The sequence below is a fragment of the Candida metapsilosis genome (assembly GCF_017655625.1).
Source record: "Candida metapsilosis strain BP57 chromosome Unknown scaffold1, whole genome shotgun sequence".
Lineage (NCBI taxonomy): Eukaryota > Fungi > Ascomycota > Pichiomycetes > Serinales > Debaryomycetaceae > Lodderomyces > Lodderomyces metapsilosis.
Genome location: NW_027138159.1, coordinates 1,111,253 through 1,135,833, shown reverse-complemented (window position 1 = coordinate 1,135,833; position 24,581 = coordinate 1,111,253). Strand labels below are relative to the sequence as shown.

At 38.6% G+C, this 24,581-nt stretch overlaps 10 protein-coding genes across 10 annotated transcripts; 4 read left to right on the top strand and 6 right to left on the bottom strand. All coding sequences in view use genetic code 12, as the record gives it.

Annotated features, from left to right (window-relative positions):
* Nucleotides 1-1,300: 1,300 nt before the first annotated feature.
* I9W82_000493 (pepsin-like aspartic protease) lies at nucleotides 1,301-2,485 on the top strand (the record flags this gene model as incomplete). Its single annotated transcript, XM_067694053.1, has 1 exon — nucleotides 1,301-2,485. One exon carries the CDS (start codon nucleotides 1,301-1,303, stop codon nucleotides 2,483-2,485), a length of 1,185 nt encoding a protein of 394 aa, XP_067550519.1.
* A 147-nt stretch (nucleotides 2,486-2,632) lies between these two features.
* I9W82_000492 (F-box protein) lies at nucleotides 2,633-3,730 on the bottom strand (the record flags this gene model as incomplete). The annotated part of the gene is made up of 1 exon (XM_067694042.1): nucleotides 2,633-3,730. One exon carries the CDS (start codon nucleotides 3,728-3,730, stop codon nucleotides 2,633-2,635), a length of 1,098 nt encoding a protein of 365 aa, XP_067550518.1.
* Nucleotides 3,731-3,911: 181 nt separating this feature from the next.
* Nucleotides 3,912-4,343, top strand: I9W82_000491 (uncharacterized protein; the record flags this gene model as incomplete). The annotated part of the gene is made up of 1 exon (XM_067694031.1): nucleotides 3,912-4,343. One exon carries the CDS (start codon nucleotides 3,912-3,914, stop codon nucleotides 4,341-4,343), a length of 432 nt encoding a protein of 143 aa, XP_067550517.1.
* Nucleotides 4,344-4,729: 386 nt separating this feature from the next.
* On the top strand, nucleotides 4,730-7,567 carry I9W82_000490 (ubiquitin-protein ligase; the record flags this gene model as incomplete). Its single annotated transcript, XM_067694020.1, has 1 exon — nucleotides 4,730-7,567. One exon carries the CDS (start codon nucleotides 4,730-4,732, stop codon nucleotides 7,565-7,567), a length of 2,838 nt encoding a protein of 945 aa, XP_067550516.1.
* Nucleotides 7,568-8,021: 454 nt separating this feature from the next.
* I9W82_000489 (uncharacterized protein) lies at nucleotides 8,022-8,363 on the bottom strand (the record flags this gene model as incomplete). Its single annotated transcript, XM_067694008.1, has 1 exon — nucleotides 8,022-8,363. The coding sequence occupies one exon, from the start codon at nucleotides 8,361-8,363 to the stop codon at nucleotides 8,022-8,024; it is 342 nt and encodes a 113-aa protein (XP_067550515.1).
* Nucleotides 8,364-10,867: 2,504 nt separating this feature from the next.
* On the bottom strand, nucleotides 10,868-13,399 carry I9W82_000488 (uncharacterized protein; the record flags this gene model as incomplete). The annotated part of the gene is made up of 1 exon (XM_067693997.1): nucleotides 10,868-13,399. One exon carries the CDS (start codon nucleotides 13,397-13,399, stop codon nucleotides 10,868-10,870), a length of 2,532 nt encoding a protein of 843 aa, XP_067550514.1.
* Nucleotides 13,400-13,953: 554 nt separating this feature from the next.
* SCT1 (bifunctional glycerol-3-phosphate/glycerone-phosphate O-acyltransferase) lies at nucleotides 13,954-16,212 on the top strand (the record flags this gene model as incomplete). Its single annotated transcript, XM_067693986.1, has 1 exon — nucleotides 13,954-16,212. The coding sequence occupies one exon, from the start codon at nucleotides 13,954-13,956 to the stop codon at nucleotides 16,210-16,212; it is 2,259 nt and encodes a 752-aa protein (XP_067550513.1).
* A 34-nt stretch (nucleotides 16,213-16,246) lies between these two features.
* I9W82_000486 (cdc17) lies at nucleotides 16,247-20,072 on the bottom strand (the record flags this gene model as incomplete). The annotated part of the gene is made up of 2 exons (XM_067693975.1): nucleotides 16,247-18,473; nucleotides 18,739-20,072. 2 exons carry the CDS (start codon nucleotides 20,070-20,072, stop codon nucleotides 16,247-16,249), a joined length of 3,561 nt encoding a protein of 1,186 aa, XP_067550512.1.
* Nucleotides 20,073-20,194: 122 nt separating this feature from the next.
* On the bottom strand, nucleotides 20,195-21,574 carry I9W82_000485 (uncharacterized protein; the record flags this gene model as incomplete). The annotated part of the gene is made up of 1 exon (XM_067693964.1): nucleotides 20,195-21,574. One exon carries the CDS (start codon nucleotides 21,572-21,574, stop codon nucleotides 20,195-20,197), a length of 1,380 nt encoding a protein of 459 aa, XP_067550511.1.
* Nucleotides 21,575-22,356: 782 nt separating this feature from the next.
* Nucleotides 22,357-23,553, bottom strand: CSE4 (centromeric DNA-binding histone H3-like protein; the record flags this gene model as incomplete). Its single annotated transcript, XM_067693953.1, has 1 exon — nucleotides 22,357-23,553. The coding sequence occupies one exon, from the start codon at nucleotides 23,551-23,553 to the stop codon at nucleotides 22,357-22,359; it is 1,197 nt and encodes a 398-aa protein (XP_067550510.1).
* Between the last annotated feature and the right edge of the window lie 1,028 nt (nucleotides 23,554-24,581).

The window sequence follows — 24,581 nt, the reverse complement described above, 5'->3', positions numbered from 1 at the left end:
TTAGTTTTCAACAATAGACATTGCAGAGAGAATGTTTGTTTTCATTTAATCAACCAATGGAAATGCATAATTACAATTTTTTAGACCGTGCTGCATATATAGATAAGCTTTTGCAGATTCAGTTTTGTGTTTTTATAATTAGCACCACACTTCAACCAATTTTAGCGCTTGAACATTTTTCCGCGTTGAAAAAAGACCACAGGTCTTTATTTATGATGCAATCGCATTGAGCCCATTGTGCAACAATAACAGCTGATCGGATTACAAGAAATGACTCATGGTTGCATTGTAATATTGTGGCATGCATTGTGATATGTGGCTCGAAACAGAACTCGTAATTGTGAATTCCAATGCAACTTGGTGACATTTAAACCAGTTGATCGAACGGCACAGAAAAGGCCATTGTCAGCTCAATTGATTTACGAATTGTACTTTAAACAATGTGGTGACTGTCTTGATACAAAAGAACTTCATTCTAATTTACGTTTGGTTGTCGCTTGCTTAAAAGATCCAGCTCTGCTGGAATCCTTATGGTACACGTGGAATGGTAACATGATTTACAAGGAGTTCAAGTTTAGTGCATTCATTGGATTACACAAGAAGCACAGTGGATTATGAATTAGACCATAATTTGAAAATCAACAACAACAAGGTGTGAAAGGGCTCATAACCCTTTATTTTATTTTATTTTAGTTTTTTTGGTTCCAACACGTAATGGGGGTTACCACCATTGTTTGCAACAGAATACTTTACGAGTTATAGCAACCCAAGAGATTGAGATTTACAAAATAATTCTTCGATGGTGCATTGATGTTCAAACTTTCCTTTTGACAGAATCGAAACTTCCCGTGACAGTTCTATGCTTCCTGAAAAAGACTATGAAGCAATGTGCCTGTGAAATACACACCAACTTTAGGGACCAAGGCCGATTACGACTACTCAATCAATTGAGCAATAAGGTATACCAATGAATAACCACCAATGGACTAAGTCGAGTGGGGTAGCAACCATATCGATAACTATTCCACCCACGTTGCTTGTTTTCTTTTTGTTTTTGCAACTATTTCGGAGGTATACTTCCCATTCTCATAACCATTAATGGGCATCAAACTTTATCCCATGTGCATAACCATTCAATTACCGCTCCAAAGGAGTGTAATTAATTACAAACATACTAGGAGCACAATGACGGAGAATCATCCCACGTTGATGATTCCCAAGTCAACCAGAAAAATATAAATATAGAAGGAAAAGGACTCAAGCTTGTCAATTAATCTTCTCAATCCAACCTCAATCAAATATGTTTGTCGCTACATTCACCAAAAATGTCTTGCTTGCCATTGTCTTTCCTTTAGTTGCTCAAGGTGCTGCTATCCCAGAAGGTGCGAGGAGAGATGATAACCCAGGTTTCGTTGCTTTGGACTTTGAAGTTACCAGAAAGCCACTTGACTTGAATGCTACCTCAATTTCCAAGAGATCGTTCCCATCTTCTCCATTGTTCTTTGAAGGACCTTCTTATGGAATTCGCGTTTCGGTTGGTTCCAACAAACAACAACAACAGGTGGTTCTTGACACCGGATCAAGTGATTTTTGGGTTGTTGATTCATCGGCAACTTGTGAAGGAACTCATAACTGTAAACAATATGGTACCTTCAACTCCCAGGGATCAAGTTCATTCCACTCATTGGGTTCACCTTTCACTATTGGTTACGGTGATGGCTCTTCATCTGAAGGTACTTGGGCTAAGGATACAGTTTACCTTGGTGGCACTTCAATCACTAATCAACAATTTGCTGACGTGACCTCCACTTCTGTCACTCAAGGTATTTTGGGTGTTTCTCGTGTTCAAGGTGAAAGTGGTCAACCATTGTACGACAATGTTCCAGTCACCTTGAAAAAGCAAGGTAAGATCAAGACCAATGCTTACTCATTGTATTTGAACTCAAAGAATGCTGATACTGGTACAATCATCTTTGGTGGTGTTGACAATGCCAAGTACTCTGGAAAGCTCATTGAAGAGCAATTGACACTGGACCGTTACTTATCTGTCAACTTGCAATCACTCAACTATGATAACAACCAAGAATCAGGAGGATTCGGAGTTGTGTTGGATTCTGGAACTACAATCTCATACTTGCCAGATGATCTCGTTACTGATCTTGCTAACAAGGTTGGTGCTCAAGCCTTGCCAGTAGGATTAGGTAGTGAGCTTTATTTCGTTGACTGTAACTCCAACTCGCAAGGTTCAGTTGCATTCACTTTTGAAAACAATGCTCAAGTTAGTGCTCCTTTGTCGGAATTTATTATTCAAAGTAGTGCTGATCTTTGTGTTTGGGGTTTGCAGAGTGCTGAAAAGCACCGTGTTCCTCCAATTTTGGGTGACAATTTCTTGAGAAGTGCTTATGTTGTTTACAACTTGGATAAGGAGACTATTTCTCTTGCTCAAGTTAAGTACACCACTGACTCCAAGATCACAGCTATCTGAAGCTGGTAGGAGAATCCTTTTATTACGTAGAGTTTTAGTTTCAAATTTACAGTTCTTTTTAGTGACATTTTTCCTCTTTTTAAAGGTCTCTGGAGACGCAGTGATGTTAAAGTTAATGAACTACAACAATATATCTAAATTCTAATTCTACTCTTTTTCTAATTCACGAATACTTAATCTAACTTTAATCCATGGGCACATCTCTTTACACCACTCTTTAACCACCCCTGTATTGATTCCTGAACCAAAACTACTAACAACATCAATTTCAACTGCTCGAAGATCTTGCTTACTTTGTAAGATTTCAACCAATCTATGCCAATAAAAGATGCAATTCACCCGCCATCCTTTCAACACCAACAGTCTCAAATTTGGCAAGCCAGCTCCACTCAACACTCGTTTAAGAAATGCCTCATCTACTGACAATTGTCCATTTTGATGCTCAGCTTCTGTCCTTACATTATGAGTAAGTTCAAGCGATTCAACACTTTCAAGACCATCACCTTGTCCAAGATTGAAGATGAAGTCACGAAACCGCTCTGAAAATAAAAAGACTGATCCGCCTTTGAAATGTAGACCCAAGTGAGTTATAGTATTGTTGTAGTTGAAATTTTGAAGTTGAAATGGGTAATCCCAGTGACAGTCAATTAAAGTTAGTGAAGTCAAAGTCAACACCGGAAACACAATACAATCTGGATCCCAAGACAAGTGATATCCTCTAAGTTCCAATTTTTGAACCATCTTGAAATTGGATAGATGCTCAATGTTGAATATTCTGTTCAAGCTGGTACTGGGGTCAGCATATAGCGTTAATTGACTGATTGTGTCATTGGCTCTATATCGAAGCCACCCTGAAGAATTGGCAGTGTTGATCAAAAGGTGCCGTAGATTACGCAATTGGTAGAGTGCATCTTGGAAAATGTCAATTTGCCATTCCCCATATGAGGAAGCATCGGAAATGCGGAGTTGTTTGATGAGAAACTTGTACTGCTTTAGAAAGTATGTTTTCTTTTCACATTCATCAATTAGTTTATACCATTGCGTTTTGACGTTTGAAAGTAAGAATGGTACCAACAACTGTCTAAATTGCTTATTTAACACCGATAAGCATTTCAAATCTTCCGTTGTGAGATAAGAAAATATTATGCGTATCAAGTCATTTGGTAAAATTGGTAGGCACAACGTTTGGCTCATTATCGGTTGGGTCTCTTGATATGTATTAGTTTGACCATCTTCAATCAACATTATTCACATCCGACTCCTATGTTGGCTTTATTGCAAAGGATATTGAGAAAGAGAAGAAGTCATTTTCTATCGCATGCAATCGACAATCTCGTAAATCAAAGCAGAAAAAAAGTAATGACATCAAAAGAGTGGAGAAAGTACACACCATCCCGTGAATAAGATACTTACTGAACTAACACAGATGGTAAACTGGTTACAGTTGCTACCCCTTATCTTCAGAAACATCAGGGATGATTTTGTTGCCAATTTTGTCACACGACTACCACTACTATTAGTCTTGGATCCTGATTCGTTTGAACCACCATTCACAAATGGATTAAATGATTTTCTTGAAATGGCCAACTTAACTACTGTTGCTGATCTGGAGCTACTGAGTGGGAAAGACTACGTGTATTATACAATCATCGAATATGCTATCCTTCTACTATCGCTTGTGTTTGCAGGATTTGATATTTTGTATAGTATGCTACGACTATGCATGAGTGCTGTCTTTATAGGGTGTTTAATTTCAGTTTTGGGATTTTGTACAATATGGTTGATTGTGACTATTACAAGAAGATGGAAGTTGATCTCCATGATTATTAGAAATAATGAATTTGAAGGTGTTTGGTAGAATATACTGTATAGGTTAATGAAATGTAGACGGACTACGTTGACTCGGTTTCCCGAGAAAGATGTCTCAAAGGGGAAATCTTCGGAGTTAAAGAATAGAGAGATTCTTTCGATAAAGGGAATACACAGAAAAGTAATATTGGAATAATAGCTTTCTCCGGGACTGTAGCTATTGCTGGACTATCTCACAAGAAAGTGTTGTTAACAGCTTGATGGTGAGTGGGTTTGATAGAAATGTATTGTTATGATGATGATGTAATGGTTATATTTGATTACATAATAAACAATATTTATTAACAATATTTATTACTAAGGGGGCTTCTTTCCTTTTAACCACTATTCATACAAGATCACTCTTCCTCCCCGCCGCTGATATACTTTTTGTATATGCCTACTACAACTGCTAGGGACATACAAACCAACAATAACACACCTTCATCTACACCAAACACAAATAACCAATCTCAAACACTGCCTTCCTATTTACAATCCAGGTCACGCGAGCTGCACTCAAATTTTTTTACCCGATTGACTAATTTATTTAACCACCATACACCACCAACATTTGCCACCGAAACTATTGATCAACAGAACCCATCAGACTCATCCTCAAGTCGATTAAAAAGATTCTTTCATAGAATATTTGGTAAAGAGAGAGATTTAAGAAGAAAGATGGAGAGAAATAATACAAACCGAGATGTTCCTACTGGTAACGAAGAGCGTGGTTCTGATAACACGGAACTGCCGCGTATAGATCAGAATAGACCAACTGATGACCCACATAGACAAGCTGATGATGATGAACTGGACTTTGAATCCAGAGTGGCGGAATTTTTCCCTGATTCTCTGTATCGAGATTCACAGCATAACACAAATCATCAAGAAGAAACCACCGAGTCAAATACACAAGCAAATTTACAACCACAACAATCAGAATCACATCCGGAAACACAATCTCCTCCTGATAGACCATTTGTTAGACCCTTTAGTACGTTACACAACAACACTGCTATTGAGAATAGAAATCACGAAACCAATTCAAACACAAATACCACGTCACAACCTCAACCAAATACAAACGACTCCAGCTCCGACAACAGCAGTAACAGCAACAACAACAATACCCGAACTGATAATAGAGCTATTGTTATCACTGTCAACTACTTATTCTCAGACCAAAATAGACCCGATAATCCAAACCGATCAGGGTCGCTTGTACTTTCCTTACCCAACAATTCCCATAACCGTGACCCTGGTTCAATTCAAGAGTTTATTAGAATAGCCACACAGATGGCATACTCGATGGTGATGAGCAGCTTACAAAATCAACCAAGAGGTATTACTTTGAATAAATTTGAACTGTTTGAAAAGGTGAATGTACGTCATTTTGGAGAAGAGGAATCTAAAGTTTGTTCGATATGTTTTGAAGAATTTGAAGGAGAAGAAGAAGAAGTGGAGGAGGATGAGGGAGATGGTGAAGTTAATGATGAGGATAAGGAAGATGATCAAGCTGTGGATGACGAGGCCAGGAAAAAGGATGCCAATAACAAGAGTGATGATAAAGAAGGGTTTGTAGTGCGAAAGAGGAGACGACTTGTTGACAAGACTTCACGATTATTGAGACGGTTTTCAAGGTCACATACGGAGGCGATTGAAGATGGAGAGAGGCGTACTCCAAATTCGGAAGCCAGTTCAGTTAATGGTGACGCAACAACTCCTATTGCATCAAGCAACGCATCAGCTAGACCCACTATAGGGACAAGATCATCTTCAACTACGTCACCAACAAGCAATAGCACTCAATCACAACAACCTGAATCATCAACTGCACAACCACAACAAACACAGGATCCATCACGGCCTGTTTACTTGGTCGATGTGAAGGACCCCTTTGACCATTCACCAATCAAGATGCCATGTAACCATGTTTTTGGTCAAGATTGTTTATGCGAATGGTTGAAACTGCATTCAACATGTCCTTTGTGCAGATTTTCTGTTGCTGAGCCAGTAGACTCTGAAAGAGGTAGTGGAGGACCTACAACTGCAAGAAGACCAGGTCCTAATGGAGGTACAGGTGCAGCAGCACCAGCTACAGGTCCAGGCCTTTTTCAAGGTGCAGGACTACCTCAACCCCAGCATACACAAATAAATGGTCAAAATTATACATTTTACACTTTTCCAAATGAAGCTTTACCTAATCTTGGTAATGCTGGCAACGGTGCCACAGGTGGCAGTAATAATTCCAATGATACTACACAAGCAGATTTTACCAATCGTTTAGCGCTGTTGTTGAGACCAGCGTTGATGGGACAGGCAGCTAGGGAAGCAAATCGCGCAGAAGGTGCTAGTGCTGCAGCTACACCTGGTGCTACTACTACTACAAACCAGGAAGATAATGCATCGATTGAACCATTATTGCGGGTGATGCAACAGGCCAGAGAAGCAAGAGAGCGTATGATGAGAGCAGAAAGAGAAGCAAGGGGACAACAACGTACTGTAAGAGGTGGGACAGGTGTAGATGATAGACAAGTACGAAGAGTTCAATCTGCTCAACCTCCAAGTTACACCCAAACTTTACGCAGTCAAAATGAACGGCCATTTGCACAACTTCGAGATACATCTCCCGGATTAGAAGGAAGAATGAGGCGTGTCACTAGAAGTGGTTTCCAAAGTGAAGAAGATCATGAAGAGAATGAAAGAGTAACAAGGTCTAGAAGTATGAATACTACCAGTGTTCCAGATAGAATGAGAAGACAAAGAGGTGGTAATGATTATGAAGAGCAGGAACGATCTCGATCATTTTTACCTGGATATAGTGAGATTATGAATTATATTCGAAATGGATTTTCTGGGTTGAGAAATACTTCAAGTCGACTCAATGGAGATGGAGATGAAGATGAAGAAAGAAGACAACGTGAAATGGTTTTACATCCTGGTGGATTGATTAGTATGCGTACTCCCAATGGTATTGAGACATTTACCGATGAAGAGGTTAATCGTATAATGAATCGTCAAAACAATGAGACTCTGAGGCCACTGAATGCCAATGCAGGTGCTACTGACAGTTTAAATGCGAATGAGGCTGGTGGTAATGAAAACGAGGATGATATTTCAGAACTTGCTGGCAATCATGATGACGATGAAGAAGTTGTTGGGCTAGATGAGAGAAGAAGAAGAGGTTCTCTCGATTCACTCTCCTATCATCATCGAAACTACCAGAGCTAAGGAGTGAGAGGGGAAGATGAGCTCCTAGACGTCTGTATTGCTTGTTTACATGGTTCTGTATACTGAACTGGGGAATATTTGGGTATTTTATTGTAATTTTTAGAGTCGGAGGACATTTTATCATTAGTATTGGCATCATTTTGCATTTTGTATAGGTTATTGAAATATAAACTTACTGGAATAGAAATACTTGGATTAAAATTTATTATGCTAAAACTAAAGAGCTACATAAACCCAACAACGGCAGCAACACATCTTAAGCTTTACACTTTAATGGCAAACAAATACCAGTTTTGAAATGAAATGAAACCTGAAACCCCCAAATGAAAAATTAAAAATAGATAAAAAAAAAAAAATGAAAAGTGATGAAAATAGTGCACGCGTGCTGTGTGTTGGCAACTAATGTGTGAGTATCAACCTCCCTCTCATCTCTCTTGAGACAACCACATTTTATTTAAAACAAATCGGCAAATTCCGCAACGTGTGGATGCACCAAGTCAGCATACTTCCATGACTCGTCTCCTTGTGGTGTACTCTTAGTTGAGTTAAACCCATGCAATGTATTGTTGGAACCATTGTCAAATGTGTTTGGAGCAACAGATTCATTTTGTTTCAGTTGGAAATAGCGAAGGTAATTATAATTATATTGACTTTCTTGCTCAAACCCCATTTGTTGTTGCTGTTGGTTGTATCGAGGATGTGTTAGGATGCATGATTGATTGAATTGACGTTTGTGAGCAGCAGCAAGGATTGATCTTTTCAATGGCTGGTAAGTTGATGATGATTTAGAAAGCATAATGATAGCGTTGAGGTACTCTCTTTTTGTGTGTATGTCTGAAGTGCTTGACGTTGATGTGTAGAACAATTACTTTACTTCCTTTTTGACAAGGAATATGAGTATCTATTTATATGCTTTTTGTTATGTTTCGTGTTGTCCTTTTTGGTCGTATAGGATAATAAAAAAAAATTGTTGCAAAAAAAAAAAAAGAACATTTTACCCCTCCCATGTGTGTGTGCGTCTATTTATATGAAAAGAGAAGTTTCAAGATCAGTGTCGCAAAATAACTCCTCCTTTTGAAAAAACAGTGAATTTAAGTGCAGTGTCGTGTCATTTTTTCTGTATTCTGTTGCATTGTTCTGGAACAAATCTCCTTCTATTAAACGAGAACAAAAGGAGGGGAAAAAAGCAACGCCACACTCTACTCAACAGAAAATAATTTTTTTTTGGGTACTTTTGCGGTAGCGCAATCTGAGTCAATTTTGACATACAAAAAAGGGAGGGGAAGGAGAAGTTAAAAGGAGTATCGAGCAATTATAATCTCTGTTTTTCCAAAGGAGTTCATAGATAAAAGATATCACATGGTACGTTTCAATTTTCTCTATCCCTCTCCCCCTTATCCCTTTCTCTTATCTTTGAGTTAACAGGAGAGCAATTTTAAAAAGAACGAGAAGCCTTTTAAGTACCCAACAGTAAAGTTCACGAGCTATAGATGCATCCTTTCAAGCGAGAGACACATGGGATGATGAGATTACCATTTATAGATAAGAAATAGAACACGTGATTTATTTAATGTCCCCCTCCCTCCGCCTTATCTCTGTTGAGCAATTTGGTTGAATTTAGCTGATCAAACCCATGACTACAACGGGAAGACCATATACGCAGTATCCGCTTACTGGTTTCCTATGCAGCCTTTCTTCAAGTAGAGTTACTTGCGAGTTTTACACTTTATACATCCACGCTACCAAAGTCACTCCTCGGTTATATCCGTGCATGAGTAGATATCTTTAACTACAACATAGGGCGGGAAGACCATGACACTTCTCATGAGTTCATTTTGACTCGGTCCTTGAAGTGTGAGATGCAAGTCTTTCAATAAGTCACGATAAATACCGAAACTACCTAATCTGATGTTAGCAAGAACACAAGGGTGTTAAATCCTAATGCGACGTTCAACTTCGTTAAGAATATAAACAGGTATTGATAATTCGATTCGTACTTGTAAATTTGCTAGTGAATATTACTTCTATACCGAAGTCTACCTACCTTAAATCAATCTGCAAACACTCCCACCGATTTCTTTGTTGACGTCACCATCACCATCTTGTCCTCAAAACGCAGCTGAAGTTGCTTGTGTCCATCTCATAATGCGTAAACTGTTTCTGCATCTTCTCAGTAGCCTCGACTATTTCCACTCCCGAATCTCTCAACGCTGTCATTGTTAAATGGTGGATTGCTTTTCTTAAAGATACCCTACTTCCTTTCTAATCTATAATCCGAAAACAGCATTAAATAACAACATAACCAAGACAAGAATTCTGTTTACCGTACTTCCACCAGTGCCAGCTTTATACGTGCTTGCAGGAACATAAGGTGTTCCACTTATACATGCCCATCTCTGCGTCTCTTGTACCAACCCTGTGTACGCACCCCATCCATCTGAGTTTGTACAATAAACACCCATTTGGTCAGACTTCATCATTGTGAGAATAAACCGCTTTGGGAATGCTACTCCCCAAGAAGGCTGTATACCCTAAGAGGGATATTCTGTCATATTTATATTCAAAATTTAGTTTAACTGCTACAGAAAATCGTCAAAAGTTTGTTAGCAGATTAAAAGTAACCCCTATTAGGGCGAGTATTGAGATTTGTACGTGTGAGTTACTAAATCCCACTCTGTGAAGAAACTAAATATAGCTTTTAACTGTGGCATTTGTGTAAGAAAGCATTTGGTTTTTAGTTCGTACGGCTCCAATTACGCCATTCTTCTACTCGGCTAATCTTTCGTAATTTTATGTATACGATGTTTTATCAAAGCCATTTGATAGGTCCTGCCACCTTCTGAATCAGACACAAAACCAAATAAGCACACGGCTCGCGTCAGTAGACGGCACATGTTGACAACAAGAGCTTTTACACCATAGAAGGTTTTGTGGTGGTTTGTGATTCCATTTTTGTAAGGTGCTATGTTTCAAAAAATTGTGATTCCTCAAAGTTGAGCAAAGATAGAGCTTGCAGTACACCAGCTAATGATTGTAAAGACTATCCACAGTTACAGGAAACTTCTCTGTCAAGATTATTATTATTTCTGTCACAAAGAATCCTAAAAATTAAACTTTGAAAATTATCATAGACAAGCAGTAAAGCATATGAGGTATTCAGCGTTTCGCCACGCCCCCCTTTATCTCTCCATTCAAAAATCGAAGCGCTACTTTGAAGGGGTAACAGCAATAAATCGCATGATCACATACCCCACCCTACACATAGACAAGCTCATAATATCTATTCTTTATAAAAATTGTCTACTGTAACTTATTCACTATTCGTTTACCATGTGGTGTCAGTATAATATCAGGCAACAAAGGAACCAAAATCTCACTCAATTTCGTCATTTGATCCAATTGTGCCACATCCAAACAAGTCTGTAAAACATAATTTCCAAAAGAATCATTCAATACTTTTAAAAACTCGTCTTGTGATAATTGCAAAAGCTTGTCAATTAATAGCCCACTTCTCTTATTATCATTTAATCGTATTGATTTTTCCAATACGTTTGATCCAAATTTATGTATTGATAATTGATAAAAGTTTGATTCAAGATAAGCAAATATTGTATCAATACTTGATTCATCACCATGAGTAAGAACATATTGAACAACATAATTGCCGTAAGGATCATATGTGAACTTGTCCAACCTTTGAGTGATTTCATGACTTAATGATTCAATTTGCAGTTGACTACCATAATCTAAACATCGTTGCAATACACAACATCCATGACGATGGCAGGCAATCGTTTCACAATTATCTTTAATTATATCATAAATTACTTGATTAGTGTCGTTTGAAAAATTGATGAGACATTTCTGTACCACATGATTACCATTCAAGTCCTTGGATAATGAAACTATAGTTGGTGCTAAACTTTCAATGATTAGACCAGCACACATCTTTTGTTTACCTTCTTCTTTGTAACCACCAACACATTCAATCAACTTTTGCAATGCTCTAGTTCCATGTGAATCCAACGCAATACGATTGAATTGTGATTTGGAATATGTAATCAAATCCAACTTTTGCTCAATAGTTATACACTCTACCAATTTTTGAATCAAATAGTTACCAAATGGATCAAGCATTAAATTGATTACCTCATCGTGTAGCTCATTGAACACCAAAGTGGCTACTGAATCATCACCTACTTCTTTTTCTTGCTCCTCTTTCCCATTTTCCGAGCCCCTCTCTGTTCCCTCTTTTGTCTCCTGTTCTTTAATCAACTCGCGTTGCAAAAATCGACATCCATGCTGGTCAATAGTCAAGCTCAAAATATTACCTCGATAATCATCAATATTTGCATTCTGATACTTATTTGTATCTTCTCCCCTTCGATAATGGTAGTTGCCACCACCATTAATCACACTACCAAAGTGGCCCACGCCATAATGATGTCCTCCGCGTTTATTACCTCTTCGATTATAGTAACCTCGATTGAATTGGTTTGGTATGAAAGGACCAGAACGGTTCCCATTGACTCCACTTTGAAAATGCATGGGATGAGCATGTTGGTGATGAAGCTGTTGTTGTTGTCGCTGTTGCTGCTGCTGTTGTTGTTGTTGTATCGGCGGTGTCTGTTGAGGTCCCGTCTGGTATGGAAGGTGATTGAGAATATGAGGAGGAGGGCCAGTAGCCTGTTCAGCTCTGTGTGGGTTTTCGTTTGAATTCCATACTGTGCCACTTTGTACATTTCCCGTTGAAGAAGTTGGACCTGAGTTAAAATGGGCTGATGGATGAGGTGGGCGGGGTAATGGGGAATTTGGGCCCATTTTCATTCCGAAATTCTGGAAATTACCAGGGCCTCCTGCTTGTTGTTGTGGTGGTGGTGGTTGATGAGGGTGGTGCGGTGGAAGTGGGAGTGGATAGTTGTAAGGCATCATTGGAGAAGGGACACCAGGTGGCACACCAGGGCCTATTGGATGGTGGTTCAATGCCATGGGTGAGAATGGATTGAAAGGCGGTGGCGATGAAATATTGACAAATTGTGGAGCGATGGCACCAGTTGAATCTTGACCATGCTTTTCGGTGCCGTTGCCACTGTCGTTGCCTTCTGTTTCCTCATTTGGTGCTTGTTCATTACTAGTGGCGCTTCCAGCAGTTGTGCTTGTTTCACCCTGAGACAAGCTTAATCCAGTCAGTTTCTTACTCTGTGCATCTGCTTCCTCTTTAGAGTCTGGAAGTTCGAGTGGCTTAACAAATGGAATATTGGGTTCATCACGCTTATTGCTAGACAAAGGTGGTTCTGAAGCAGGAACGTATCCACCTCCACCTTGGTAGTGGTTCGTTGCATTGTATTGGCTGCCAAAGTCACTTGGATGGTTAGTCCATCCGGAGTAATGAGTAGTTGGTGGTGTTGGTCCCTTGTTTCCTTTCAACTGTTGCTGAGGCGTTAGCGATCCTTGATAGGGCGCAAAATAGTAGGGACTTTGCGCGTGAGGAGGGTACATGGGAAACCCAAAATTGGCACCTGCAGTGGTGGGATTACTCATATTGGCATCGACCTTATGTGGGCCATTACTACCTGATTCTGTATCCCCTTCATTCACTTGCTCATCTTCTTCATCCAACTTTAAATTATCGATAGCACCAACTATATCGATATTTGTGTGGAGCTTGGTGTCTCCATTTCCGACATCATCGGTATTATTGCCGTTGCCGGTTCCTCTGTTTTTACTGAAAAAGCTTGAATTAACCAGTGCACTCCTAGCACCACTGTTGGACTTGATCTTAGCGTCCAGCGTAGCCAAATCAGCATTGGATATGGATAATGATCTGGACATGGTAAACACAGATCAGTTGGCGTTGGCCTTTAATTATACAGCTGAAACAGACAAATTCGACTCCCTTTTTAGTTAATAGATTGGACAGGGATACCTAGTGTACAAAAATTGAATTGAAATTTGGTGATTGAAAGATAGTGTACAAAATAGATTGAATTGAAAGGACGCGAGTAATATAGTGTCAATTAATATTCATATACGACTGTTGTGAGCTAATTGGTGATATGACCTATAAGTTGATTTGATGGGTCTGGATTACTATCAATTGAATTGTCTGTGGTTGTTTTGCCGTTTTGTTTGTTGTTTTGTTGTTTTGTTTGTTGAACTTTTTTCTTTTGATATTCTTCAACTTCTCGTGATTTTTATTCCAATACAATAAATCACTCACATATATAAATAGCATTAACTACAGCTACAAAGTAGCTGTCATTTCCCACAATTCTTGCTCTAACTGGAGTATCTATCATCCATTGGAAGTTTTTTCAAACAAAAGGAAATAAATTGCATTCAGTCATCGCTCGGTTACCTATAACAACTCAATTGCGAATCTAACAATGGCTAATTTCACCTCCTTGAAATACCAACGGCCTTCCTGGTATAGATTAGCCGGCTATGATTTACTTCTTTGGGCATTATCAATTGTCATGGATTGTTTCTTTAGAGAAATTCGGCCACGAGGTGCATTCAAAATTCCTCGCGAGGGACCAGTTATATTTGTTGCTGCACCACATCATAACCAATTCGTCGATCCAATTATTTTACTGGGACAAATCAAAAAGGAAGCTAATAGGAGAATATCGTTTTTAATTGCTGCCAAGTCTTATCAAAAGAATTTCATTGGTCATATGGCTAAATGTCAATTGAGTATACCAGTGGTTAGACCTCAAGATAATTTGACCAAAGGCTCGGGTAAAATCTTTGTTGATAAGGATGATCCTTGTCATATTTGGGGTAAAGGAACCAAGTTCACTGAGGAGTGCATGGTTCGAGGTTTACTTGCATTACCACAATCACTTGGTGCCAATGAAATATTGGAAATCAAATCTGACAATGAATTGTATATTCGGAAACCATTCAAGCAAACTGATAAAATCAATGAGCTATTAACCAATGGAACATCCTTCAAGAAAGCAGACAAGATTAACCAAAAACAAGTGTACCAGATGGTATTTGATCATTTACTGGACAATGGAAGTATTGGAATTTTTCCAGAAGGCGGATCACATGATCGTACCGACTTGCTTCCATTAAAAGCAGGTGTTGCTGTGATGGCCTTGGGAGCAATGGAACACTATCCCGATTGTAATGTCAAGGTTGTTCCCTGTGGAATGAACTACTTCCACGCCCATAAGTTTAGGTCTAGAGCTGTTATTGAATTTGGTGACCCAATAGTGATTCCAAAGGAGTTGGTTAAGAAATATGCCAATTCTGAGACTACGGCAGAAGCAGTGAAAGAGTTGCTAGCATTGATTACATCTGGTTTAAAAGCAGTCACTGTAACATGTCAAGATTATGAAACTTTAATGTTGATTCAAGCAGGACGGAGATTGTATGCCGGTAACTTTGCTCAGCAATTGCCATTACCATTGATTGTTGAAATGAATAGACGTTTGGTTATTGGTTATGAGCACTACAAGGATGAACCAAAAGTGCAAGAAGTGAAAAACAGAGTATTGGAATACAACAATTTACTAAAGACTTTACATTTACCTGACCATAATGTTGAAGATTGTCAAGATGGTGGATACAAAGCAAAACTTTTACCAATTTTAATTATCAGAATTTTCAAATTGATTGTTTTATTTATTTTGGCATTACCAGGAGCAACACTTTTCTCCCCTGTTTTCCTTTCATCAAAGATCATATCTCGACAAAAGGCTACAGAAGCATTGGCAAACTCAACTGTCAAGATCCAGGCCAACGATGTGCTTGCTACGTGGAAGATTTTAGTTGCAATGGGTATTGCCCCAATTGTGTACTCTTTTTATGCATCGGTTGGAACTTATTATTGCTCCTCCCATGGACTTTTATCATCGTTTGGTTTGTTTTGGCTTTGGATTTTCTTATACCTTTGTGGTGTTTTCGTCACTTATAGTGCATTATTAACTGGTGAACAGGGAATGGATTTATTCAAATCAATCAGACCGTTGTATCTTTCAATCACATCGGGCTCGTCTATCAAGAGATTAAAGAAAATGAGACGTGAATTGAGTGAGGAAATTACTGAAGTTGTCAACACCTATGGACCTGAATTGTTCCCTAAAGATTTCAATTTATTAGAATTGAAGAATTCATTACGCATTTCCGATGATGTTGAATATGTTGATTCCGATGAAGAAGAAGACAGAAAGACTCAAGAAATGAGAAACAGACGCAAGATGAGACGTAGAGTTGAACGTAAGTTGCGTGTTAATGAAGATGTTGATGGATCTAAATCCAGTGATTTCTCATCTGACGCGGGAGAAAGCTTGTCTCATTCATCATCAATGTCTGACGGCATTTCATTGTTAAACACAGAAGTTAATTCGTACACAAACTTGCCCATTTTCAGTGATTATAGCTTACACCAGAATGTGAGTAATAAAAACCTCGACTTGGATCCACAATCAAACTTTAATTCAAGTGCAAACTTGTATGGTGATCATAAACAGAATATTGATGAGCTGCGTAGCTCTTATGTGTCGTCGCCATTACGTGGACGTCCAAGCTTATCACACACTCCGTCAGAGGATCGCATCGAATTGAATTTTGGAAACAAGTCATCATTAAAGGGCAAGATATTTGACAAAATGAAACAGAAAAGAGAACAATAGGAGAATGAACAATGTCATTCAATCGTATATAGTCTTAATTACTTTGTACATGGGCTTGACGTTCGTAGAACTCGGCAATTTCAGTGGAACTAGTCGCATCTTCAACTCCTTTATCGTCTCTAATTCGCAAAAATCTTGGAAATCTCAAACTGATTCCCTTTCCATATTCACCATGAGCTGCTTTGTAAATCGGACTCAATGACAAATCTGCCGTCAATACCTCAAACAACATTGTTGGTTCAAACCAAACATCAGGCACCGCATTCGAGTTTGTCTTATCATACACGAAATATTCTTTAGGTTTGGGAATTTCTTGTGGGTGCAATTGTTCATACAATTGTGTCAACATTTCATCACTGAACCCTGTACCTATCTTACATGTGGTTTCTAAATCCCCAGTATCTTGATTATACGAAGCGAGTAAGAAACCACCATAGGTTCCTGTACGTTTTCCCTTACCATTATATGCACCAATCACAACAAGATCTAGTGAATCTCCAACACCAGCCAAATAATCCTTCTTCAACTTTAACCAATTACGTGATCTTTTAGAAGGTTCATAGTATGATTCTGAACCTTCAAGCATCTTCACCATCAATCCTTCGCATGAATCATGGATACTCTGGTCGAGAAATTGTTGAAGCACTTCTAACGATGTTGAGTCCTTTGAAGTGGCAAATTGAAATCTTCCCTCCAATGGATGAAGGTGAGCCAACATGATTGATCTTCTTTCCAGTAATGAACGTGTTAATAATGATTCATTATTATAGTATAGCAAATCAAACGCAAAAAGACAAATATGAACAGTGATATCCAGTTCATTGACATCTTTTCTTTTCCTAGTGGAAAGCACTTGAAATGGTAAAATCTTTTTATTAATCCTATCCCATGCCACTGCTTCACAATCCAAAATCAATGAAGTGTGCTCTTGAGTTTTACTAAACTCTTTGATGATAGAAACCAAATCAGGGTAACGCTGTGACATATCTTCAGAATTTCTTGAATAAATACGCACATCACCATTAGGTAACAAGTGGATTTGGGCTCTCTCTCCATCATACTTGTACTCACATGTAAACTTTTCATCTTGGAACCTATCCAACACTTCACTCATTGATTTAGTAGGCTTGGCCAACATCGGTTTCAATGGAATTCCAGGAGTCAATTTACAGTGATCCAACAAATTGAACACGCCATATTTATATGCATTTTCAATCAAGATTTGATAGTTGGGGATTCTGGTATATGCCTCTTTGACAATATCTTCAGCCTCGGCTAATTTTTCAGGGTTAACCTTTTTCGGGCTTGCTTGCTTCAGATTTTCATAATTAACAAATGCTTGGGCTAATCCAACTAAAATTGTTGGTCCAGCTAATCCAATTCTCAATTTATTCTCCAATGACCGTATTAGAAATTTCGCTTCATTATGCTTAGCATCACAAGCAGTCAACATCTTATTAATAATCCCAATTTTCTTGGATTGGGAATCCTTTCCTGTTGATTTGGCAATTTTTGTCAAGTTATCAAATACAGTATCAACATCCAAACTAGTTGGTTTAAACATTGTACGTTGTCCACTACGTGATTTCTGAGCAACAATCCCCAAATCCCCATACTCTTTTAAATCTTGTTTAATCTTTGCTGGTGTACGTCCGTACCCTTCACTAATGGCCTTGACTAGTAAAGTTTCACCCAACCCCAATTCCAAATCTGGTTCATAATCTGGACCCAACCTATTGATGAACAAGTAAACAATCTTGACCAACTTTGAAACATCATTTTGTTGTTGAAGAATATCGAGAAAGTATTGTGATATAATTGCCGTGATTTTCAATCGTGATGACTCTGATTCAATCTTTTCCATAACGTCTGTCAATGATGAATAGGGAATTTTCAGTGATGACAATGTTTGCGCTGATCCTTCCTGCATGCTTTGCTTTTGTTGTGACTCACTCAATTCAATCAATTTCTTTGCGTCTGTCTCTGAAGCGTGCTTGTTGGTAAGCTCTGACTCGGAGTTGGATCCACTTTTGCTCTCATCACCCTCTTCTTCTTTGTTATCTTTGCCATCCATTTTTTGCTTCTTCTGCTTTGGCGACGAGACAGCTGGTGATGCTGAATCAGGTTTCTTTGATTTTTTTGGTGATGGAGCAGTTTCCTTCTTTGGAGATGATGGACTTGCTGACCTTTTTCTCTTTGCTGCATCTAAAGAAGCAGTTCCACCAAAGAAGCGTGCAATTGATTGTTGTTGTGCCATGATCCTATAATGATAATTTCCCTTCTTGATTATTCCTGATATTATATTCACTCGGCCTGTTTTTAGATAATTCATCAAAAAAGAAAGAGTAAACTGCAGTTGGTATGACAAAAGTCTCCCAAATGCACACAATCCAAAACAACAAAACAAAAAAAAGAAACTGACGCGTTGACTTTTTGCGCGTGTTATTACAAATACAGATTCATTACGTCTCTCTACCAATCTAAATACTTACATCCCAAATACTCTGTGGTCCTCTCTCTTCATACATCTCACTACTAACAAACAATTCCTTATTATGATGATGTGAACCTCCAGAAAATATTTGTTTGGCATAAATTTCACCTCCAAGGAAAAAACAATCATGCCATGATCCACCTTTCTCTTTTGGCTTTTTCCACTCTGGAAAGTAGTCAGATGTCTTTGCAAATCTGATACGATAAGGTACTTGGCTCATAGCCAGTTGTGAATCCCCCTCTTGTGCATCATCAGTTTGTTGATACTTGATAATAGCAGCATTTATTTCATTTTGTTTATTGGCGGCTCCATTGGGAGTGGCTGGCTCTTTGACCAAGTATTCATGGATCAATTTGGCGTATATTTTCTGTTTCAAGCCAGGTACCAGAGCTGCTGAACCAACGATTATAATATTATCATAACAATCTTGTCTCTTGTCAAGATCATTAATTCTCAAAAGAGTCTTGTAAATACCTCCAGCAACAAGGTCAATCAATTGAGAATCCGTTGTGAACCTCTCCTTGCCAACCCAGACTTTCTCATTAGTAGAAGAGTCAATGAAAAAATTCTTTTCCAATTCCTTATTCGACTTCAACTGAGCCTCATCTACCTCTTCCTTTTGTTCCCCATTTTCATCAGTTAAAACTTTTGCCACGTCAAATTCACTAGGGTCTTCCGTTTCCATATCCACATCTGGATTTATATCTCCAATTGACTCCTCTCCTTCAAGTAAAAATTCAAATATACCACTCAATTTCAAATCTTCAATTTGTTGTGGTGTAAAGTTTGGAAACTTTACTTTCAATTCTTCATCCAACGTAACGCCACCTTTTCCCTGGATAAATTCACCGGCAAACTTGACACTCTGATATCCTATAACAGGCACAACTTGAATGTTATCCTCGGCTATATTCACAACTAATGAATTAACAGTATTTGCAAAACCAAAAGTAGCACCAAGACTCAAATCCAATACGTTAAAAGCAGTGATTTCCAAAGTCTCAAAAACAAACTTGGTTGTATACTCATATTGTTTCTTTGACCATGTCAACGAAGGTGCAATAATTAATAACGGTATTTGGTTAATCGTTATAATTGGATGTTGTTGAATCACACTCGACAACACAATTTGTAGTAATGCATTGAATGCATCCAAGTCCACTATTTTGCCAAGTTTGATAGGGTGGATCTCTGTTGTATTTTCACTTGCTGAAGACAAGTATTGATTAGAGTTGTTGTCCTTGTATACGATGGATGGAATTCTGAATTGTGGTGGCGATAGGGAATCTTTCAATCCAAATGTAAAAAGGGTATACTCTGACCCTGGTTGTATTATAAGAAAATTGTCTTCTTTGTATAATGGCATTCTTTTGGGATGAGTAGACGTTTGGTTGTGTAAAATAATCTTTGTTGATACTTTTTCCACTCAAATTTTTTTTTTTCTACACTTCTCTTGTGCTACCAATTTTCAATGCAATTTGTATATATTCAATGGCCTACATTTGCTATAAACTTTTCATAATTTGCAGTGGTACCCAATATTGAATGTTGTCTTTCAGGGGAGCTGCTGCCTCGTCTATCAAAGTAGTTATTCAAAGGCATCGATGAAACATGGTCATTCTCACATCGCTGATATGGACTTTGCTCCAACGAGTCTATAAGTTTAACTTCATTAATAAAAGGAAGTTCATCGGATGGTAATACTGGCAATTTTTTAGTTGAAGTGGCTGTTTCGACGGAATCAAATCGTGGTCTCCTTGGTGTATGTACAGGATAAGGTGGGGATGACAGTTTACGTCTGTTTTTTGGAGGCTGTTTTGAATCAGTATTGATTCGATTCAATGATGGAGAGCTCCTTAATGGGTCATGTGAGTCAGGTGTATGTCTTGGGCTATTACTGTTTCCCAATGTGTAATTTTGTTTCACTTGATGGTGAGGAATTTGATCCTCTAGAGAGAGCCTTGATGACTCCGCAGTGGCCCTATCAAACATATATGGCCTGACATTGATATTTGACTTGCGATGCTTCATTTTTGGGGAATGAGTGTCACCACTACCTAAACTTGGAGTTAACGATTCTCTGGATTTGCGACGACCATTGTCTCCTGTGTAATGTTGAATAATATCACTGACGTCATCTCTTTTTCTGTATCCATTGCTGCTTACGTCTGAAGAATCTGGCGACTCTTGTAAAAATGTTCCAAACATACCTAGTACCTTTATGTCTTCTTGTTTGATCAATCCTAGATGAATTGCAGTTGCAATGCCACAAACAAGAAGAAGCATCACCGCTACTCCAGAAATAACCAATCCAACTGTGAATCGAGCTAGCTGCTCCTTAAATGTAGCAACAAGTGCGGTTACGATCACACCTAACGCAAAACTAGGAACATGTAATGACTTAAACTCCCGTGAATCTCTCTTCAAAAGTGACATCCCTTTGGCAAGTTGTTTTGATCTACTTGACTGATTTCCACTATAAGATGTGCTTGTTTCTGATGTGTATGAGTGTGTGGTGGTGGTGGTAGGCAGTGAATTGGCTCTTGCTTTATCAAAGTGCGGCTTTTCGGTTTGTTTACCATTGCCTAATTGGGTCATAATTTCATTTGAGGTCGTATGAGATCTCGGTCTGGCAAATGATGATTGTACACCAGTGGGAGTGGCAGACTCTCCATCTATAGTATAGGAACAGTCCACTAACTCATTAAAGTAGTCATCTGCTTTCTGTTTCCTCAGTGGATATTCATGTGTATCAATAGATGAATTATCGCTTGCACTATCATCAACTTTCTTTAACCGGAAAACTCCATCTAAATCTTGTTTGTATACGAGCTTCTTTTTGCTGGAAGTGGCTGTTGAAGTGGCCATTTGATAAAAACACTGTGACTGTAGTAAAGCTCAATTATACTTTTGAAGTGGGAATTTAGTAATCTATTTAATAGGAGATTCCAATCTCTCCAGATTTTTACGAACTTTTTTCTGTTATGAATGATTTTTGATTGATGCTCACACAAAATAAACACTGCAAGTAAGTACTACATTCAAGAAATATTTTATTTGAGTTTGGACTAGAATTAGCTTGTGATAAGTAACTAATCTTAAAATGGAGGCTTTTTAGCTCATGGGGTCAATTGGGCTTCTGAGGTTGGCATTTCTCGATCACTACATTTGGAAGTCCAGCGATAAGCAATTTGATCACAGGCTATGTTTCCTCACTTCGCTGAAGAACAATAAGGAGAGAAAACAATAAGGTACCAATTCATCCATCCCTATTGTCCTATTTTAGTCTGTGCCTGAATTGAGTATTACCCTGAGCCGAACTCCTGTGTTTGGGGCTGTGTTGGGGTAATTGAAGTCATTGTGACAAGCAATCAGCTTCGTGGCTTGGTGTGTACATCGTCAAATTTTACCTATTTAATGTCCTCTGCGTCAAGTTGCAAATTCAGTCTCTTCACATCTACACTGGGTTCCTAAGTGCTACACTTTTACCTCTTAAAATTAAGCTAATATTACAAATAAACATACATAAACTTTTTCTTCTATTTCTAATCCAAAATAGTGCAGTAATGAAAGTGAAAATGATCTCTTATTCGATCAGTCTCTGTAAAGTCTCCCATGAAAAATGGCACTTGCAATTGTCTTTTGCCACTCTAAATTGTATACCTACCCCTTAGTCTTCTTGCCAATTGCATATCTTTTTGCATTATAGTGACTCTTTTTGCATGAATGGCACATAGATTAGTATCCTCCAAAAGATGAACCAAATAGGTTTCCAGTGCTTCTTGTAATGCCAATATTGCATTCAGTTGCCATCTCAATCCATATTCAGGACCAACGAAATCTAGTGATATTTCTTTTATCAACCTTGCAAATGGTAACTTACGAATCAATAAATCAGTCGATTTTTGAAAATGACGTATTTCTCGAAGCGCTAATGTACCAGGTCTATATCTCTTTTTAACTCGTGGTGCTGTTCTTGTACGGGATTGTGACTGCAGTTGAGAAGCTGCGCCAGATGGTTGACGAGGTCGTTGTCGTAAATTGGATGAGGAAGATATGGTACCGCCTGTTGGTGCTGCTGTTGCCGACGCCGCCTGCGCTCTTCTTGTAGATGGTGCAGATGTGCCAGGGACTGTTTTACGCCCAGTAGATCCTGTCACTCTTCTTGGCTGTTCACCTGCAGGGGACCCAGCTGATGTGGTTGTAAATGAAATTTGTGGTCTTGATGGGGGTGGTTGAGCACTAGTACCAGCAACTGGTGGTGAAGGTACTCGTGGGGGTGGAGATGGTGGAGGTAGATTTGTTCCTCCTCCTGCTCCTGCTCCTGCTCCACTGCCTCCTACCAGCGGTGGTGAGTGTGCTGATCGCACATCTCGTCTTATAGCAGTTGATGTTGATCTGATGATATCTCCAGGACGTTCTTCCAAACGACTCGTCCTCCGTACAGATGTCAATGATTCTGCTATATCTGGTCTTGGTGATGGTCTAGCACTACCACCACTAGTAGCAGCAGCACCTACACCAAATCGAGGAGGTGCCACTGCTCCCTGTTGTTGCTCTCTTGTCCTGGCAAATGGCGATTGAAACGGCGACCTCATTATTCCAGGCGTTGCTGCTGTTGCACCTGCTGCTTGAGCTCTTTGGGCAAAAGGTGACTGAGACTGTGCTGGGGAACCTTGTTGTTGTGCTCGCTGTTGTGCTCGTAGCTGTTGTTGACGCCTTAGTTCCTGTCTTTGTCTTCTCAATTCATGTAGCTGTCGTTCTTGTGGAGACATCTCTCCTCTTGTAGCATTAACCGCATTGGTAGTAGCACTTGGGTTTGTGGCATTTAGTGGTTGATCGGCCATACTTTGTTAATGATTCGGCATGTAACTGTGATCAATTAAGTTGTGCACGTGTTGTACAAGTTTAGTTGGAGGTGGGTGAATTGACCAGTTGATATTGCGGTTCTGTTCCTTATCTCTTAGTATTAAGGTTCCTTTACAGAAGAAATGAAATCAAAGATGGAATATTAGGTTCTTCTTTTTTTTTTTTGTAATTTTTTTGTTCTGTTGATGGTGATTTATTTTCCCAATTGGGTTAAATTAAATTTAAAAAGAACAAATTTTATAGTGAGAGATAGCGTGTAACCAGCCATTTTCTTTGATTTCATAAATTGTGTCCTACTTTACTTCTATTTTTCCAATAGAATAATCCTAGACTTTTGAGAAGGAAAGGAAAATCTACTGTACTGAACCATGTTCATATCTTCTTCGCCTGAGTTGCAAGTACTTCACTCGAATGTCTTAGGGAATTCAGCTGTCAAAACTTGTCCGGTATTGGATGAGCACAAGTAAAACTGCATCTCCCAAGTAGCTTAGTTTAAAACATGCTGTATAAAATAAATATGCTTACACCTGTCTTTCACCTTACGACTGCTTTATCAAAGGTATCTTTCCTCAATATCCCTGGTGTCCTCTGGCTATTGTATTGTTGCGACACGACACACATTTAGACGACAAAGTATTTTGAGGTTATTCTTAGGTAATATCTTATGTAATACTATGTATTGCCTAATTGGTATAGATATTATCCCAAATAGGAAAGAAAACAAACATAGCACAAGTCATGTGACTTATATGCAGTATATTGATTTGTTCTTTATTACACAATACTGCGAAAGTATTTGATTGCTTATGACGTAAAGACAGAGTTTACACCCGCATTCAGAGACAAAAACAGCGCACGATAACTAATATGGGACTGCTACATGAAAAGAAATAGATAGGAATGAGTACAAAAAGTTATATAGTGTGTGATTATTCAGTAGCTTGTTAATTATGCAGTAAGCGCATGAACTTTCGATCATTTTTCGAAGATATACGATAAAAGATCA